Below are 21405 nucleotides of genomic sequence, written 5' to 3'. Positions count from 1 at the left end.
TATAGGGGCGTGTTTACGGGGGATAATTACACTGGCAAGTTCATTTTTCATGAAGGTATTTTTTGTAGCTCTTTTGAATTGATGGGATGTTCAAGGGATCTTATATCTAGTGGTAGACTATTCCAGGCCTTGGAAGGGTTAAAGCTATAAACTAGGTGACCCATTTTGGTCCTTGGTTTGTAGATTTTTAGTAGGCCTTAGTCAGAACTGCGGAGTAATCTACTGGGTAGGTAATGAGAGATTAGAGAGGAGATAGTTGGACAGAAAGAGGGTTTGTAAAGAATGGAATGAATAATCTGAAACTGATTATACCGAAGCAGGTTAGGTAATTCTAGCCAATTTAGTTCTTTTAGTGAGAGACAGTGAAGGGACTTGTAAGAAGTTTGGGCAGCAAATCTGGGAATCCTGTTATAAGTTGTTTCTAACTTGTTTAGTAGTCCAGTGTTGAGGCTGGTGAGAATTTGGGAGCTATAAAGTAAAGTGGGTAAGAGGTAGGCATTTGAAAGCATTAGTTTTGCTGTCTTGGTAAGATATGTTTTGTTTCTGTAGAGGAGACCTAGCTTGAGATGTGTTTTTCGGATACAATTATTGACGTGTAAATCAAAGATTAGTCTATCATCAATAGTAACACCTAAGAGTTTTGTACTAGTATCCACCTGTATTTGAGTATTATTTTGTGACAGTATGGAGAAGGAAGACTATGTGGTTAAGGTTTTAGGGAGAAAGAGTAGTGATTTGGTTTTCTTTAGATTGAGGATAAGCTGGTTTTCAGATAGCCAGTTTTCTACAGAGTTAAAAGAGGAAGGACTGTGTTTCTGATTTTAGTTGATTTGGTGATTCAGCAATAGTGATAAGTGTAGAATCATCTGCGTATTGTATCAGTGAGGATCCAGGACAGGAAGAGTAGAGAAGGTTGGTAAAGATGTTAAAAAGAAGTAGCTCAAGGATGGAGCCAAGTGGAACACCTGTTTTAACAGGAAGAAGAGGGGAGAACGCTGAGAGCCATTTGACTGATTGGAGTCTATCAGAGAGAGAGCTGTTAAACCAAGATATGGCGGATAGAGATTTGTGTAAGTTTGCTAGTTTAAGGAGAAGAAGTTTATGAGAGACTGTATCAAAGGCTTTATAGAGGTCAATGAAGAGACAGGAAATAAGTTTGTTACTGTCTCTAGCTAGTGATACAGAGTTTAGGAAAGACATGAGAGCTGTTGTAGTGCTGTGCATGGGGTGAAAGCCATGTTGGGTAGGTGTAAGTAGATTTTCTTGCAGAAGGTATTGTAAGACTTAATTGTGTATACATTTTTCCAGAATTTTGGAGAGTGGTGAGAGTATGGCTATGGGTCTAAAATTAGTTATATCTGTGGAGTTTCCTCCTTTGTGTATTGGAAGGGTGTAAAATTGCTGCCAGATGGAAGGGACTGTGGCCTCCTAGACAAACACTTACTAAATCCAACTCAGCATGGATTCAGACCCACACAGAGTACCACCACAGCCCTTCTATCCTTCCTCGATAACATCAACCATGCTCACGACTCTGGTAATATTGTATTTCCCCTCCTACTAGACTTATCTAAGGCCGTCAATACCATTTCCCATGCCTTACTTTTGTCCAGACTATCTCAATTCAATCTTTCCTCATTTTCCATCAATTGGTTTTCTAGTTACCTCTCAAAAAGACAGCAGGCTGTAAAGTGGAATAACTGTACCTCTTCCTGCATCAACACTCTGACAGGTGTCCCCCAAGGTTCTATCCTGAGTACTTTACTATTTAATATCCTCATTAATGATTTTCACCATTGCACCCCAAACACTAAACTAGTCCAATATGCCGATGACTCGACCATCATCTGCTCCACTGATTCTCTTCCCAAGCTCATGCATGCAACTCAGGTCACTTTCAACAGCACTGAGGCATGGATATTAATCAATCCCCTAGCCCTCAATGCATCAAAAACTAAAATTATGATTTTTCACCCCATCCAAAAACAACAAAATAAACAAAAACTCTCTCTATAGTAAGCCAAAACAGGAACCCAATTGATGAACAACTAAAGTTTGACATTCACCTTCAAACCAACATCAAGAAAATGCACCAGAAGCTTGGAATGCTTTATCGTCATAATCGCATCCTTACAAACTCTGCAAAGCTCAACCTCTCTACCATCTACCTCCTTTCCTCCCTCATGTATGGTGCCCCACTCCTTACCAATATATAAGCTACCCTTAAGGCTAAACTTGCATCCTGTTATAATAAAATCTCTAAACTTGCCACCAGCTCTAAATCCTCCTCCCACCATTGCATCGCCTTACACTCCCTGAACTGGCTGGAGCTCCCCAACTATCTCCTTTACTTTCAGGTCGCTACTGCCCACAAACTTATCTTCTGTCATTCCCAATGCCCCTCTCTCTCCGCCATTCTTACTCTACATCTTCCTGATTGATCTCTTAGGTCCAAGAATCAGAATCTCCTTGAAATGTGCAAACCCTTACGCTCCCCTGGGGAACTCTTGTTGTCCTTTTCTCTAGCATGAAAATGGAACTCACTTCCTCCCCATGTCCAAGCTACCCAGAACCGCTCCTCCTTTAAGACTCTGCTCCATTCCTATCTCTCTTCCACTTGGGAATGCTCCTGCTCTCATCCCTCCTAAACCTCCTCCCAACCACCTACACTCTTCCTACTTTCTAGCAAATGCTCGCCATGTTTTGCTTCTTCTACCTCCACACTTCTCTCTTTCAATTTACTTACTTCCTTTATACCTTACATTATAGGAATTAGCAATCCACGCAAAACAGAATACTTACCTTAGGTTGTTTACATCCTCCTATCATTTGCATACTATTTATTGATTGTTATTTTATTCACTATTTCAATCCATTTTGTTATTGTTAAGATTGTGTAACATATTGTATTAACTTCTGATAGGGTTACCACCTGTCCCTCCTTGCGAGAGACAGTCCCTCTTTAGGCAGTTGTGTCCTGCGAAAATAATCAAGACATAGCAAATGTCCTGATTTTACAGGACAAAATTATATCCTAAGTTTCTTTAATAGTTGCATAAAAGTTATTTTATATATGTAACTTCTATATGTTATGTGAAGTAGCATAAGCAATTCAAATGTTACTAGAATAAGCTTTTATTTGTGCAAAAAAGTAAAGTTCTGCACTATGCATGGCTGTAGGTATGTTTTGTCCTGGAAAATCTGACATTTCTACAGAACATGTCCCACTTTGGGCATTTGAAAAGGTGGCAACCCTAACTTCTGATGATCCTGCTTTTGTAATACTTTCTATTTAATTTCTGTGGATTTTGTTTTGTTTTACATATATGTGCTTGGAGCGTTTCTCCCTTGGCCTTCATTAAAAAAGGGCTCATCTTGGTCCAATGGACTCTCCCGGTTAACAAACTGCAAATAAATAAATAAATAGCTCACCGATAGTCACATTGATTAAAATCTGTAGACAATGCATTTGCCATGTAGACATTCATATCTCAATGCAGATAATTAAAGAGCTAATTAAATTAAAAGTAAAAAAATTATTATACTAAATCAAGTCAAAATGTCAGTGTCAAAGTAACCTTTACTGTCATACAGACCCCTCAACAAGTGCAGCTTAATGAAATTATGTTACTCCAGGCTCTATGTGCAAACATCTAACATATACAACAATTTACATTGTTACATTCAGACATTCCTACTACATAAAATTTACTCTTTTACATATCAACAGACATTTACTAAGCTAAAGAGACACAGTATTTATTGCACAAACGTTCACAGCTACGTCTTATTGCACAGGGTTCTTTTGGCACTAGTCTAAGGAAATGATATTTATTGCACAGAAATTTCACAGCTATTACTTATTGAACAGGGTACCATTGTAACATCAGCAGCTGTTGCACAGAAATAAGATTATACTATGTTAGATTAGTTGCACAGTGTATTTAAGACTTTTAAGGTTATTGCACATAACTATGCACATAAATATGCTTCTCACTCGTCATATTACCTACTGCCCCTGATGTCAAGTGAGATGTAAGTTGCTATTGGAGTTCAGTAGCCTGATGGCCAGGGGATAGAAGCTTTGGATAAATCTGTCCATTTTGCAATGTATGCTACAATAACGCCTCCCAGATGTTAAGTGCAGGAACAGTCCATATGTAGGGTCTGTTTATTTGCTATTTACAGTATTTATATGCTACTTCAAAGTAGTTACATAATTATGTTATTACATTCCTTTTATTATTCAAAGAACCATAATTTAGACACATTTCTTAAACTCATAAATTATTCCTACCATATTGATCTAATAATGTTGATAGTTTGTTGAAGATATGTAATTTATTGTTGATTCTTTCATTCTTAATCTTATAGTATTAATTTCTCTTACATAAATAATAGTATCCATATTTAGGAAATCATGAAAAAATGGAATAAAAAATGGTTTCTTTAAATGTTCTGCTTATGGTTCATTGATGACCATTTACTTCTATCTTCAGTGGAATCCATACTTCATAGGTGCAAATACCTACTGAAGTTGGAAGTCAGGCTCACAGCTAAACACAGATATAACACTCAGGAAGTTTTCATTGCCACCACCCACCTTTCACCTGCTTGCCATTCTCTTAAAAACAATGTTTTCCAAAGGATGAAAGGCTTCTGAGACAAAAGACTGCTGTCAAATGCCTCAGCAGCAGTATGTGGCTTCATACACTTTATACCCACTTTATGCCATACCTTCATACCCACTTACCATAAACCCTACTTAGATAGGGTATTGTACCAATCTACCCTGAACTCATATGTACCCTAGGCCAGTCAAAACACAATGGAATGTCCTAGTCATTAGATACATCATAATAAGATACACAGATAAGCTGTTCACCAGGTTTGGCAAAGATAGCGTGATGGTGACCTACCTCTCAGGAGCCAGGACCCAAAAGGTGCACAATATTTTCAAGTTCCTTCATCATGATACACCTACAACATCATAATCTTAGATGACTTCATCCTTCACACCAGGGCTGACCATAGATAACACACAGCCTTAAGGAAATGACTCCATGATGCTTTCCCATTGTCCACTTCTTCTCCTTATTACATTCCCCAGTGCTCTACACTTTCCTCCCATCCTCAAACCCTACAGCATTCATATTACTTTTTTATTGTGTTTGCCATATTTTGTTGTACTCTTTATTTTTTTCTGTAACATTTCTACATATCCTAACAGGTCAAGATGGCACTATAATAACCCTTTTGCAAATAATTGAATTAAGTAGCCTCAATAAGCCATGAGGTTGCAGGTGATCTGGGCTAGATTTTAGAGACTTTTTCAACCTTTTAATGCAATGATATCTGGAGAATAATTCAGTCTTATTCTTCAACTATGTATGTGTTTTTCTGCAGTCTATCAACATGCCTTAAGTGGCAAAGACTGCATGATAATAACCATGAAGGAAATAATCAAATTAAGTTGAGGGTCCAGTGACCATTAGGCCCCTAGAAGCCATGAGATTACAGATTCTCCAAGATGAATTTTAGAATTTTCAACTCTTTTGATCTAGTGATGACCAAAATAAAAAATCATGAATAAAGAAAGAAATTCAGTCTTATTTTTTTCTTTCAAAAAAAAAAAAAAGGAACAATTAGTGTGAAAGTCTCCATGTGCAAAACTAAGAAAATTGCACTTCACAATCAACTGAGAAGTGGGGATACACAAATCATATCTGGGAATAATGCTTGCCTGCCATAAAAAAAGATAGTCATCTTCTTTATTAACCTGTCATTACATCGGGATGGCTGTGAAGACAAAAATAACCACAGTCATAGATTTCATGTGGCTGCTGTCATAAATATATATGTATACCAGGTCTATATCATGAAATCGGGATTTCATGATATAGACCCATGTATAGCATGCTTCATATATGCATAAATATATACATATACACACACACACATGCATATATTATATATATATATATATATATATATATATATATATATATATATATATATATACATACATATATACACATAGGGCTATACCACTAATACTGCAAGAACATAGACTGCATATAGTCAAAAACACAGAAGCTGATACATCATCTGATGTGGTGAGAAATAGCCTTCGGGCATACAATTGTTTTACTAATAAACTAAAAAAAAATTTTTTTTTTTTTGCAAATCCCATGCTGATTATATATACTAACTCCAGAACTGCATAAACACAAGTTAAGGGCAAACTCCCCTTACTCTTGGTTTGTGCTATCTCACACACCTGTCAGTCAACTACCTAGTTAACCATATGCAGTCAGCTAGGCAGCAGTTGACTTACAATTCATTCTGTTGGGTCACTAGCACCCATGTAAAGATAGATAGATAGATAGATAGATAGATAGATAGATAGATAGATAGATAGATAGATAGATAGAATGAGCATGCCTATTCACCCTTATACCCCAAAGAAAATCACCTTCTGTGTGCCCTTCTGAAGTTAAACTGAAACAAATGTGAAAGATCAAATAGAACACAGTGACATATTTCAAACTATTGCTGTCAGACATATGCAAACAATATGCTTCCTTACCCTTAGCTCTAAAATTTAGCCTTCTATACAGATGCCTAATGTTTTATAATGAAAGAAAATTGAAAAGGCAATGATCACAGTAATGTATTTCAACTTGTCATGCCTAGGCAGTACACTCTGTTAGCTTCAGGGGGGTGGCAGTCCCCACACCTCAGACCATACAGGCCGATTCTGATACAATCTTAGTTGTGGTCTTGGCCTTGGATGCCACATAGTCTAAAACTGCCTAGGACGGACAAATGTAAAGTAAGTTGCTGTTTCTTGTGTTGGGCTGATGGCAATAAAGTAATTATTGTTTTAATTTTCTTTACAATAAAAACTTTGAGATATACACAAAATATCCCTATAGCTTGTATGGGGCGGGAGACAGCGTGCTCATTACTTCATTAAGTTTCCTTACAATCAAACCTTAGATGTACACAGAGAAGATTGCAATAGCTTGTCTAGGGAAGGTGTACTGTCTAGACATGACAAGTTGAAATACATTACTGTGATCAATGCCAAAACTTTAGAGAGTGTGAGTTTCTGTTGGCTGTTGATTGCCTGTGTATTGCTATAGTTAATACTGTGTTTCTTAACTTTGCCCTTGCTGAGTGGAGTTTTGTGGCATTGCTTGAATATGCTTGCTTGAGATACTTATTCACTGTAACTGACTACTGATATGATCCTTCAAAAATCAGGGAAGTTCTTAAAGTGCAGGTAACACTGAGGTGTGTGCTGCCATTCTGTATTGTAAATTTTCAAGAGCTTTAGCAATTTTTCTCTAGTGAGAGAAGGGGAGTTAGCCATGTTCTAAGCAATTATTTTCTGAAGGTGAGCTAGCAGTGGGAGTCTCACTATCCAGTTATTTACTTATGCACTGCTATATTTTCTTATGCATTGCTTTACTTTGTCCTTGTTTAGCAGAGTTTTACAATGTTGCACATTGCAGAGCACCATGGTAGTGCACACAGTATATTAGCCAGTAGATGCGTTTCTGGAATTGCCTTCCAAGTGACCTGTAATGATTGTTTTGTACTATTGATCAGTGTGCCATGTAGAGCTTTTCAGTATTGTTGTAAGATGCGTGCGTTTACATTAGGTTGAAAGAAGTTGCACTTAGGTACACTCTGGACAGCAGTTTGTTGTTGAGTAACAATGCAGTGTTAGTTGTTCTGTTGTTATTACTGTTGATGCTGTTCCTGCTTTTTATTGTCTCACACTTATTGATACTGCATTTGTGCTGCTTGTTGCCTAAATTATCATAGGCTTTGTTATTTACTACTGCAATTGATAATACTTTGGTTATTGTGACCTCTTGCACTTCAGATCCTTTGCACCTATTGACCAATCTACTAATTATACATTTTTTGTGCTTACTCTTTTCTAAGCCATAGAGCATCCTGTCTGAAATGGAAAACCAACCAGCTTGTAACCCTTCTGGTTCCAGCCTCATGCCAAATGATTACAGACAGTGAGCTATTATTTGCTATATGTGATACAGTCAGTGAGAGGTGTAAGTATCTCCACAACATGGAGGCTACCCTTTCACCAAATAAGATGGTATGTGATCACCACATATAACCACTTACACCTCTCTACAAACATACCAAAGCAACATATATTGAGGTTGTCAAAACATCAGTTCTCATGCATCCTTAAACCAGACGGATAACATCTCAAAATAAATTTACAAACACCCTAAAACATCACCAGACTGCAGACTGGATATCATCTACAGCCACTGAATCCATGAGATTGTAAATCATCTACAGCCACTGAATCCATGACACTGTAAATCATCTACAGTCACTGAATCCATGAGACTGTAAATCATCTACAGCCACTGAATCCACGAGACTGTAAATCATCTACAGTCACTGAATCCATGAGACTGTAAATCATATACAGCCACTGAATCCATGAGACTGTAAATCTTCTACAGCTACTGAATCCATGAGACTGTAAATCATCTACAGCCACTGAATCCATGAGACTGTAAATCATATACAGCCACTGAATCCATGAGTGTAAAGCATCTACTGCCATTGAATCCTTGAGTAGAAGTAGAAATGTCCTAATAGCTGGTGACTCCACTATTAGGCATGCTGACTGTATGCTTACGAGGCTGGAAAAGGGCAGGTAAACAGTTGTCTCTGAGGCAAGATGATCCATAATATTTGAAGAGCTCTTCAGTCCTTCAAACCAGACAAATGTGAATATGGCTTCATGACAGCCCATGTAGGTGTGAATAACCCGAGGCACTCAACCACAAGCAGCAAGACAATAGACAAATCTAACCTTCACCTAGAACAATGCCTTAATACAAAGAAATGAAAATTAACTGCCACAGCTAAGTACTTGTCATTCAAGAATTATCCAGTATTGTCAGATTAGGAAAAAATGGTAGACAGACCAACCTGCTTCACTAAGGATGGCTTGTACCTCTTTCTCAATGACTTCTGCTTACTGGCAAAAGTCATTGCTGCCCCATAGTGCCTTTGTAGGTAGAGTCTGGTTACCAGACATCCAAACATAACAAATAACATTAAAGCAAACTGCAAATCTAACTATATCATGATTAATCTTCTCAGTGCCAGAAGTCTTCATAACAAGTTGCCTTATCTTGAGGTTTGTTTGCAATTTGAAAACATCAGTGCCTGTTATGTTGTAAACCAGTGATATGGCACTTTAAGGGATGTATGTCCATTAAATTTAATCTGACATGCACTCCATAAGCAGGGAGCAGATTGCATTCTGTGTAGATATTTGTTCATTTGCTCATTTAGAGAAGTTGACTGACGGTCATATTTCTGGCTAGAATATTCCAAGCTGTCTTTATTAAGTAGACATGTTTCCACATTCCCCTCAAAGGCTCGAGCTGCCTAAATGCCCAATGTATAGTTTACAGCTTGTTCTATTATATTGCTATTAAGAAACAACATAAATGGCAGGAAATGTAATCTATGAATGCTGAGGGCAAGAGCAGATCATCATCAAAAAGGGGGCTCATAATATACAACAGCAATCACTGGGAATGTTAGAACCAGTACTTGAAGAATAAAACCACATTGGTGTATATAACTGCTTTGTATACATTACACATAATAAAAAAAAAAAAAGATTAAGCTATGAATAGTAATTGCATTTAAAATACCACAGCTATAAATACATTTGTCTCCATAATAATATGATCTATATGCAAGTACTCTAACGCATGCAACCTATGATTTCTTTTTTTATAGGTGCAAGATATTGCTGTTCAGATTTTGTTAAACCAAAAGCATGCTGCTGAAGTGCGAATGGCTGCAGGAATTGTCCTTTTCAACAGCCAGCCATCGCTGTCTTTGTTAACAGCTGTAGCAAATTGCCTGCAAAAGGAGAGCAATTTACAAGTGCTAAGTTTTATATACTCCTACATGAAAGCTCTGATGAGAAGTACCCTACCTGACCACCTTAACGTGTAAGCATACACTTATAGCTTCCACTACTAATCATGCAATTTGGAAATGTCACACAAAGATTTTTTTGTCTATGTCTGATATTAAAATCATAAACATTTTGATTGTTTTCTTTTTCTAATATGTATAAATAAATTTAAAATATTATATTGATTTATAACTTATGCGTGTGAATTCATGAATTGCATTCTGTTCACTGTCTTCAGCTCACTCTGGAGTCACTGGGAGTGAAATAATGGCTTTAAAGGAAAACATGAGGAGAAGAATTGCCCATTATGAAGCTTCCTCCTAATAATGACCAAACAGTGCGTGATAGTGCTATAAATATGATAGTCTCATTGTGGAAACTACCTTTTTTCCATTTGACTATTGAATGTGATTTTTGTATGACAAGAAATTTCTTCTTCAGTTATACAAGTGCTCCACTATTTTTCCCCACCATAATGCTAACTGAAGAAATGAAACAGAGTTCTGCAGGTAATATGGAAGCAAGTCCATTATTCTTGAATTAACTCTTAAATTTACCCATCCTTGTTTTTATTTAGAGGTTTTATTGTTTTTTTAGCCAGTGTTAATAATAATTTTTTCAGTAATTTGCCAGTAATATAATTGTGCCATGGAAGGAGGGATATGATAGAATTTTACATGGCATATATGTCATTATTTGGTGTGAGCATATTTTACTAAAAACTAACAAAAACATGTGCAAGAAATACATTGATCTTTTAAAACATACTTTTGTGAGTGGCATCCACAGTGAGTGAAAGGTCTAAAGGATATTCTAGGCATGATGAAATAGTGCCATGATGCAAAGAATACAGAATATTGCAAAAAATTGCAGTTCCAGAGAAAAATCAGGTGAAATTGTCCCAAAATACATGGATTCAGATCTTCATCCTTGATCTTCATCAGAGTATGAAATTTAAGTCAGATACTTCCTGTGAGATCAGAAAAATACATGCCAACATCAAAATCAACCTAACTGAAAACTGAAATCTGTACTCCTCCTTCTCCCAACACATGGGAACTTTGCCCCATCACCCATCCATATACACACTCACACACTACAGTATCCTTACTATGAGAATGCACTTGCCACGGAAGTAAAATATACTTGATGAATCTTGTCTCAGAGGGCTTCCTGCCAAATCATACCGTCAACACATCAGTAGTAATTCACCTTCAGTGAATCAGTCATCAGCAAACAAGCATATTGCCATTATCCATTTTTGACAAAACTACCTTTCAGTACATATTTAAAATTCCACCAGTATTTGCAAGATGTTTGGCCTTAACAACATGAAACACTTAAGGTGACAATGTTAGACAGAAAGTTGACAGTCTGTCTTATTCTTGAAGAATACAGCATAAATATGCAGCAGTAGTATTTTGTGACAGTCAGATATTGGAATTCATCTGGTTATCTTTTAGTAATTATTTACAAATGTTGCTTACAGTCTAACAATAACATAAAACTAATTTAATCAATGAACATCCAAATCTACTCTTTGGTGGTATAAAATTATTATTTCTGATTATTGTTTCAGGGCTGCTGCTTGTAATGTTGCTGTCAAGTTGTTAAGCTCAAAATTTGACAGGCTAAGTTATCGATACAGCAGAGCATTTCACTTTCATATATTTAAAAGTAAGTCTTCTTGAAATTACATATGCATTTATTTCAGGTTTAATTGTTTGGACATGTACTGCTATTCCACATGCAATTAATGTAATGTTTTAAAATGGAAATTAGGAATATAGCATTTGAATTTATATGCTTCCTTATCTGCCTTATAGCAACAATTACTAACAGATCAGTGGTAAAGATGTATTTATCTGTAGCTTGTATGGTTACTTTTGAGGACAAAGCCCAAGGGTTTAAATTTCACCTTCAGCTGATAAATCAATCATCACCCTCATTCTGGTGCTGTTTACTATTGTTACACACCAGACTTGTTTAAAAAGGCATTTTTTAACTTTTGTAAATTAGTCCTTTGTATCAAAACACTTCCTCTGTAGACAATGTTTTGCTCCAAAACAATTCACTGGAGATAGTCACTTAATACTTTGTACATGCTCTCATTTAGGTATATCTTGATGAAAATGCAATACATTAGAGGAATTTCTTTTTGCCTTTTTATGACACTGATAGCATGGTAATGAAGGAGGTCTATGTTTAATGTGTTTCTTTTTTTATAAGAAATGTACAGTGTATACCACACAAAAGGCTCCAACGAACTCAAAAGAAACGCTAATCAAAGATGTACTGATAAAAAATGGATCAATACTTTAATAAAATGTAGTTCTTTATAGAATGAAAGCATGTACCAGTTGTTTATGAGTATTTACTTTCATTTTATTAAAATTTTGATCTGTTTCTAAATGTACAGTCTGTATTAAAATGAGTAGTTGCCGACAATTTGATCTGTGTAGGCCAGAAATCGAGGTACTGTTAAGAGTTGTTGATAGTTACTTTTACAACTTGCAACCAGACATGTAAAAGAACCCATTTCCACTAACAAGGTTTTGTTTAGTCAATCAAATACTTTTAGGTTTAGGTTCACTTTTAGAAGTAGTGCGTAATATCTATTAGTTAGCACTTTGCTGGTATAAATATGCATTTATCCCATCTTTTCTACTTGGATATCCACAGTATAATATTTCCAAACTCTGACTGGTCTTAAATGATCTCCCATTACTACTAAATGAATAAGTTTATTTTCCATATATTTTCTCTTCAAGTTTAAAACCTTTCATTATCTTTAGTACCAAGTATTCTAGATTAAGGCGGTGCCACCTTCTGGTACATTCTCTACACTGCATTTTTTTTCTGAAAACTGCAATAAAGAACTTAAGACAGTCTTGCACTTGTGCTCTCCAAAACAAATAATATATTGTGAAAACGACCTATGTATTCTCCTTGTTTCTAAGCACTCTGCCAGTACTATGTAAGGATATGACACTTCTCTGCTACTACAACAGCATCATTATGGATAAGTAATTGAAGTTACCTTTCCTGCTGGATGTACCAAAGAGCATTCTTATGCCAACAATGTATGAATCTGCATATAAATCTTGAATGCTGAATAACAATTCAGTCAGCTGTCTTCTTCTTATATAGTTACATATTATCACCAATGTTGGTCAGTCATTCAGAAATGTCTCCTTACTGATTAGTCCTATTCAATTTAAAGTTATTTTAGTAAAGTTGCCTTTAACAAAGGTTTCGATGTTGATTTCATCACATTAAGCTGTTTTTTTGCTGTTGCTGTTGCCGTATAGGAGAGTTTATTTTCTTGCAAGTGTGTAGAGCCACAGCCACTTATTTAAATTAATAAATAAAATAATCAGTTGGACACACTATACTTCCTTCGGCACACGACGGGCACACAGATATACCCTGCCTTGATTTTATTTTTATTCTAATTATTATTTTTGCTTCTACTTTTAGATTTCCAAAGTTTTTTTGTTTCTTTGCCAGCTTCCTCCAGTGAATTCTAGCCCCCTCTTGCCTAGTCTCTGTACCCCTTATTGCAGTCATCCCCATCAGCAGAATCTCCTTTCTCCATTCCCATGTTGGCTTAGTTCTTAGTATACTTTCTGCTACTTTATGAATATAATATTCTATATGACTACTTTTGTTTCCTTAAGGATCTGAATCCAAAATCCCACTCTCTCTATTTCTTGAATTCCCCTCAGCTTCATCATCATCACTTTCCACTTTTAATTTTAGCTTTCTGCTTGTCTTATGTATAAAAGCCTTAAATGTGTAGCTGTAAAATATCTCTTCAAGGCAGGGGATTCCCAAACCACCTTCTTCTATTGGAAGGATCAGCTTATCCTACTTGACTCTTGCTCTCTTTCCCTACCAGATAAAATCCTTCAACTCTGTTTTAATTACTATCCTTAACTTCTTCTGTAGTTGATAATATATGCCTGACCTATATATAAAACTAAAGGGACTAAAACATGTTTTCTGCTTGTATCTTGCTATCCATATCCATAGGCAACAGCTTCCAGGTTTTCAGTCTGTGTATTATCTTTTCTTTAATCTCTTTCCTCATATACTTAGCTGCCTTAATAGAATCATTTTTAAACCATTCTCCTAAAATACGTAATTTTGTAATGTCCCATTAAATATAAGGATATAGCTGAACCAATTTATTTGTTGGAACATAGTTTACAGCTATAGCCTTTGTTTTATCTTCATTTATTTTACATCATAAAAAACTTGGAACTGTCTCAGAATGTTCCTTAACAATAAGATGTCCTTTACTGGTTTTATAAGGTACAGCATAACATCGTCTGCAAGTAAAATCAGCTTTTCTTGATGACCATACCAATTACATCCTTGAATTTCTGAGTCCCTTATTTTCTTTACCAGTGGTTCTAAATATAACACAAATAACAACGGGGACAGAGGAAACCCCTGTCTGGTTCCTCTGTTCAGACACTCATTTTTTTTGCCTTTGATCCCTCATATATTCTCCCAATTAACCCTATTATTTTATCAGGGAATGCAAATGCTATTATTGCCCTACTCATATAATCACAGTTTACTGTGTCAAATGCTTTCTCTGCATCAACACACAACAACAACAGCAGTATTTTCTTACATTCTGCTTCTCTCTGAGTCATCATGGTTCTGTTAATGTTGTCAAATGTTTTGCTCACCTACACAAAATCACACTGATCCAAATCTATCAATCTTAGCAACATATTTGCCATTGCTTTTAGCTATCATAGACAAAAACATTTTACAATCATGGTTTAAAATTAAATTGGGCCTATATGAAACTGGATCAGATGGGTCTTTACTGTCTTTTGGTATTATAGGCATCTCAGTTTTTCGCCCAGGATGTTGTGCTTATCCTCCTTTTAAAATACTGTTAAACAAAACCTTCAGAATTTGTATCACTTTCTTCCCTTCTAGCTTCCAAACTGCCAATAGAACGCCATCTCTTTCTGGAGACTATCCTGCAGATTGGTTATACATTGAAATTTTGATCTCATCTCTTCCTATCTCAACTGTTAATTGTTGAGCCTCATCTACCTCTAAGTTCTAATTAAGTCTTCCATAATTTTTTCCATTTGTGCTTTTTCTTTATTTCCCCATTTCTCTGCTTTATATAATTTTTCATAAAATTTCTGAAATATCTCTAGTACCTCTACAGGACCTCTGGTTATTTTTCTTGTTATAGGCTCCCTAAATTTGGCAACAATACTTTCAACTTTCTGTTGCCTAAGTCATTGTGTTAAAAGTTGTTGTGTTCTGGAGTTATTACCAAAAAGCAGTTGCTTAACAGCAGTCTTTCTAAACTTATATATATTATCCAGGTACTACCTTATTTTCTCTTTAGCATTCTGCAGTTACTCCTCTTCTTGTTCTGTAAGATTCCCTTTATTCTACAATACTTTAATCTTTGTCAGCCCCTCTAAATAATTCTTGTTATTTCTTAACCACTTATTTTTTTTATTTCTACCTTATTTTCAAACTCCACTTTCATTTTATCCCACTGAGTAGCTATAACTTCTGTAGTACTTTTGATCATCTTTAATAACTTTGGAATAATTTTTACTACCCGTTCCTTAAATTTCCATCCTTTTAACAGGTAGTTGTGGAAGTTTCAGTGTCTCATTTTTATTTCATTACCCTGCATATTTGTCTTAGTTATTATTTGTATATAATCTGAAATAGGGTATGTGCATCAAAGCTCTCAATTAAATGCACATGTTCCTGTAAAATATAATTTCTATCTAGTCTATCCCATTTATTGTACTTTGGGTAATATGTGAATTCTCTCTAAGTTCCTACTATTGAATTCATGTCTTCCATGCCAAATATTTTCATAAATTTCCTCAGAAATTTACCCTCTTTTGTTATATTTTCCATTCTAGGCTCTCTAAATGCACCTCATTCTTGCAAATCAACTTCCAATCCTCATCTATAAATAATATTCCCTGCTGAAAGCTGATTATTTCTCCCAAAATTTCTTAAGCTCCATAATAGCAGTTTTAGATAAAATATAACTACATACCAGAACCAACCTCATCCCTTGCCAGTGACCCTTTACTACCACAAATCTACCATTATTATATTTCCCCCTCTTCTATCAGTATTAGAGCTTCTCCAGCAATTAATGTAAGTAAAGTCTTTTCTTTATGAAATCTATATGCTCATTTCTTTCCAAATGTGCCTTATGTAACATTGCTATTTGCAATCTATATTTCTTAATGTAATATTTTTTTTCTTTTTATCTATACACATTAGACCATTCATATTCTAAGATAATACGAAAAGTGGTGCCATTATGAAAAGAAGTCATTATTCCCTTCTACCACTAATGTTTGGCAGGATAATCCTTTATTCATTTTTTTCTTATCATCAGCATTGGAACCTAAACCACATTTTACAAGACTTTTTGTTTTAATGAAAATCCTCAAAAACACTCCTAATACAGTCCCATAACCTGTCAAAACAAACACACAAAACTATATACATTTAGCCCTCCTAATAGGAATAATTACATCAAATAGACAGCTGCAAACCAGGCCTTAATTAACCAATAATCAGCCTGTCTCCATAGAAATGAAAGAAAATAATTAGCTCAGTTCCAGGCTTTAAGTGGAAACATTTCATGCTAAAGGAACATCTTTCATTACATTTAGAGCTCTCTTAGTTACTTGTTTCCTCTTAAAACTTATTAAATTAAGCCAAGAGTCTTAATCTAGACATTCACCTGTGCAAAAGTAAGACAAAACATATCAGCTTTACATATATTGTGATCTATGTACTTTTGCATCCCATCCCCCTCCAACAACCCAAGATTACATCGTATTAACTTAAACATGCTTTTGACTAGCTTGTTTTTCTCTTTTTGCATTGTAATGCCTACATTTCTTAATACTAAGAAGGAAAAAGAAAGAAAGAAAAAGGCATATGTTTACTTTAGTATATTTATCACATATGGCTATCACTAAAAATGCTTTACTATAGATCATGCATTTGTTTATCATGAAAAGTTTTATAGAAAACCCTTTTCTTTCCTCTTCCCTTTCCCTTAGTGTCCTTCCAAACTTTAATGACATGAAGTGAGGCAAATGTCTTTTCGGTTCCCCCACAAGTTTAAAACAGAAGTCCATTCTTTCCACTTTTTCTTATACAGCCATATTTCACAAATGTGATTGATGTTTTGTAATCTCACACTATTTTGTTGGTCTTCTTCCTGTTTATCTCTATCTCCCAAATCCAGACTCTAGTGCAATTTCAAGGTATTCCCGATTGTTCTAGTCAACTCCTGTGCTCTTCTCTGTCTCTAGAACATTTTCCTTTGCAACAACGGTGAAGGTTTCAGTGGTAAATCTCTCCATGTGTTTTATTATCAGAAGAATGAGAAGCAGAGTCCCCTTCTTCTTAATGGCGTTCTTTTTGTTGGACAAACTTTTGTAATTCCTCCTTAGCCTGTTCTACATCAAAAAATGGCTTTGATCCTCTATGGAAAACATATGAAGACAGCTGGCTACAACAGCTTGAATCTCATACCTGCTTCTCAACATTCTTCGATTGCTGGAATAAATGTGTTTCTCTTCTGCCTGTTGTACAATGAATAATCATTTTCCTCAAACTCTTTACTGTCTCCAACTTTTAATACTTTGCCTTTTGCCACGTTTTTTAGGATCAACTCTTTCAAATGGTAGGATTTCAGCTTTACTATTATAGGTATTGGCTGCTTTGTCATGGCTATGTTTAGAGTATACTTATGATGTGCCCTTCCAATTAACAGATCCTGCTTTGGAATACAAGTCCAGTTGCTGATTTGTGCCTTCATAAAATTATATAGTCTGTTCCTTCTAGTTTCTCTGGTACAGCAGAACATCTTAGGTTTCCCTATGTGCTCTATCCTCTAATTCTACCATTTTTGAAACATCTCTTCTTGCGCAGTTTTACACTCAGCCAACCCTTTCTTCATTATGGCTTCTGATTTTTGCAGTTTTATCAGCTTATCTGAAAATCTGCTTAAAAGCTCTTTTTATTTGAGTTGATATACTCATTCATTGTTTCATTTATTTTAATCAGCTCTTATCACATTTGACTTATTTTTCCTCTAGATTAATGGAAGCCATATATTGCACCAAAGATGGAGCCTGAACTGCTTTTTACTGAACAGTTGCAGGATTCTTCCCAACCACTGTTTTCTTTTCACCTTTTCTAGTTGATTTTCTTTCAGGCTCTTAGTTTCTTCTTTGCTGGCATCCAGATAGTGTACTTACTAGCCAGCAACTGAATTTACTAGAAGTGAAAGAGTTCCTGGCCCTTATCTTTCAGTTTCTTTTTTCACACTGGAAGAATTGACATTAAGCTGTTGATCAGTGTACAGCCATCTTGGAAAGTTACACACTGACATTTTTAGTGTGGTGGGCACACTCATAACTGAACTGCAGAGTCATCAGAAAAAGAAAAATTGGATGGAAGGATTTGTTTGCTGTTAGGTGCATCAATATGATATTAAATTTGAAGAGCAGGCAAAGAAACCTCTTTGGCTGTGGTCACTGGTAGTTATTATAGTATTTGCTTTTATTGCATCATATGAAAGCTAACAAATGCATTAATGCAGGCTTGTAATTAATATCCTTGCTTTTTAAAAATCTTGCAGAAAATTCATATGTGATGTTGCTGCAATGGGCATATGACAGAGGTGTGCTTTACAGGCTGTCATAGTGTGCACTTTTGGTTACCAAGTAATAATGAATGGTAGAATTAGAAATGTCTTTGTGCACTAATATTGTAGTGAAATGGGACTTTTATTCTATACACATGTGGCTTAGTAGAAACAGTGTTAACACATGAATCATCATGAACACAATGGCCATAGGCTCAGGCTATAATGCATTATGGAATACATAAACTTTTAAAATTTCTGTGATATGCCTTACCATAGCAATGGCTGTAATACATATTCACAATATATACAAACTCAAGCAGTTTACTTTACTCACAATCACATCTTCTCAAGCCAAAGAGAGATATGTTTCTTTGCAATTATATAGTACTAATGTCTGCACAACTGATGCACACATATATTCAGTACTCTGGACTGTTCCCATCAATTCATTTTGTTAAAAACATAAGTATGATTAATGTGATTGTTTTAAAACAGTGATGTGAGAGAAACCTAAGCCACATACATTTAACAAAAAAAAATGTATAGTTACTTCTCTGACCATGTGACCTTCCCACTGGCTGTGAATTGGTACTCAAAAATGTCTACTGCAGGTCTCATATGTATTACAGAAAGTAGAGCCAGAAATAGAATTGGAACCTATGGAAAGAAAACCATTAGACAAACTATTCCAACTATCATTGTTACTTTTATACTCAGCAATACAGTGTCAAAAGGCACCCACAATTTCAGCTGTTCAGTTGGATAGCACACTCCTCTAGACTTAATAAAATGCATTTAGGCATAGTGTAGAGCCTACACAGAAGTTACTCTGTCTGCGTACGTGGTTCCCCGTTGGTAGCGCATGCATATTAATGATGAAGCATTGCTAAGGAAGAGTAGTGGAACAGGGTTATTGAATCAGTGTAGGAAGTGTGTGACTAACTGTGTCAGCAGATCAGTAATATACCTCCTGCACTGTCCAACTGCATTTTATCAATGCATTTAATTTATTTATTTTTTTTTTTGCACGGTGCAGTGCAGAGCACAGAAATTGACACATGCCAGACATCTAAAAACAGAAAACAGATGCATTTAATTTGTGATGCAAAGGTCAAGTTTAAGCATATCTTAGTGGGTTTTCATGGCACAGTACTTAGCAGTGCTTAAAGTTAGCTCAGAGGTATATGTAAAATTATAGCTGCAGTCTACATATCCAGTTAGCCAAGTGGTTAGAGTTATGGCCTTATGTGCAGTAGGTGCAGGGTTTGAATACATGGAAGGAAAATTAAGCATTTATTTTCCAAAGACAAATTATTATGATTATTTTTCGATTCTGATCTGCTCCGCGCAGCTAAGCTCTGCTAAGACCTGCTCATACCTGCTAAGCACTGCTTAAACAATCTCTGTTTAGGCACTGCTTGCCATTGCATGGCTGTGCTTAGCTGGTTTGTGCACTGCTAAGCATTGCCAATTTAAGCACTGCTCAGCTCAGCTGCACTGGTTTGCACAGTGCCAAGTGATGTGCCACACTTTTAAAAATTGCTCAATGGCACTTAAGCATGGGAAAACAGGCTATATTAAGCTTAACAGGCATGAATACAGATCAATCCACTGGAGTTTTTTCACTAATTGATACACTATGGCAGGCGATGGAGAGGATTCACTCTTTCAGGTGCAGCATTGGGGCATTCAGGAGTCCAGGGGCATGGTTGGGCTGGATTGGCTGATGCAGTGTGGTTACCAGGGCTCAAAGTGCAAGGCAGAGGCCTGGAGACTGGCTGGCAAAGGACCTCATCAGTGCAACTATTATCCCCTGCACATGTGAGCAGTGTTGTCACCACCATGACGACCTGAAAAGAAGAAAGGGAGCTCTCTTGGAGACCTGGGTCCAAGAATTCTGGGCTGGGAATGTCCCACATGTATGTAAGTACCATTACCTGTTTATCAGCAATATCTAATCTGGAATGTCTGCTAAATTGGTATGCATACTGGTGTCCTTCTCTCCTAACAGCTACAGAGGAGAGGGCTCACAACATTGAGGCGCATGCCAAGTGCTTGGCCAGATTGCAGCATGAGCATGTTGAGTACAGTTGTATTTTGCAATCTATAGTCAGATAAGCAAGAAAGAGTAAAGCATTACCTGAAATTAGGTATATACAGTAAAGATTGTATTGCAATGAATGTGGACGTATACCTGTACTTCAATAAGTGAGTACTGTCAATTGTAGTGCAATAAGCAGGGAAGAGTAATGTATTAACTTTGCTAAAGTAAATGAAATAAAGTTTCTACTGCAATAACTGTTGAATTACAGCTGTATTGCAACACCTGAATTACAACAAATGCTGTGCAATATAAACTTGAAACTGTACCAGTAAATGCATTAAAGTACCGCTAATAAAGCTGTGTTGTGCAATATTTGTGAAATTAGGGCTGTTTTGCATGAAATTAATTATGACAACTGTTCTGCAATAAAAACACAAAACAATACCAGTTTATGTCTCAAGGTATATCTAATAACACCCAAGGTATATTATGTATATCAGGATTATTTTGTTTCAACCATTGCATTTCAGCTATATGCATGTATGGTGCTGCAGGCAAGTATAACAATGTAATAGCTGTAGACTGCAAATATACTGTCTGCAAAGGTATATGAGTGAGCTAGCCAACCCAATAATCTGATATAGTTTGTAGACTTCACAGATATTTCAACTC

General features: G+C 36.0%; 1 protein-coding gene across 1 annotated transcript in view; it reads left to right on the top strand.

Annotated features, from left to right (window-relative positions):
• The window catches only part of LOC122813623 (vitellogenin-like), a 487128-nt gene that overhangs the window by 227585 nt on the left and 238138 nt on the right, over positions 1 to 21405 (top strand). Inside the window, exons 12-13 of the mRNA XM_044086038.1 lie at positions 9814 to 10031; positions 11577 to 11674. Of these exons, the coding sequence (XP_043941973.1) occupies positions 9814 to 10031; positions 11577 to 11674 (316 nt within the window). The remainder of the gene's footprint in view (positions 1 to 9813; positions 10032 to 11576; positions 11675 to 21405) is intronic.

The sequence above is a fragment of the Protopterus annectens genome, chromosome 10.part0, assembly GCF_019279795.1.
Source record: "Protopterus annectens isolate FY-2018-M chromosome 10.part0, PAN1.0, whole genome shotgun sequence".
NCBI lineage: Eukaryota > Metazoa > Chordata > Ceratodontiformes > Protopteridae > Protopterus > Protopterus annectens.
The sequence above is the reverse complement of the archived record's forward strand: the minus strand, read 5'-3'. Positions and strand labels throughout refer to the sequence as shown.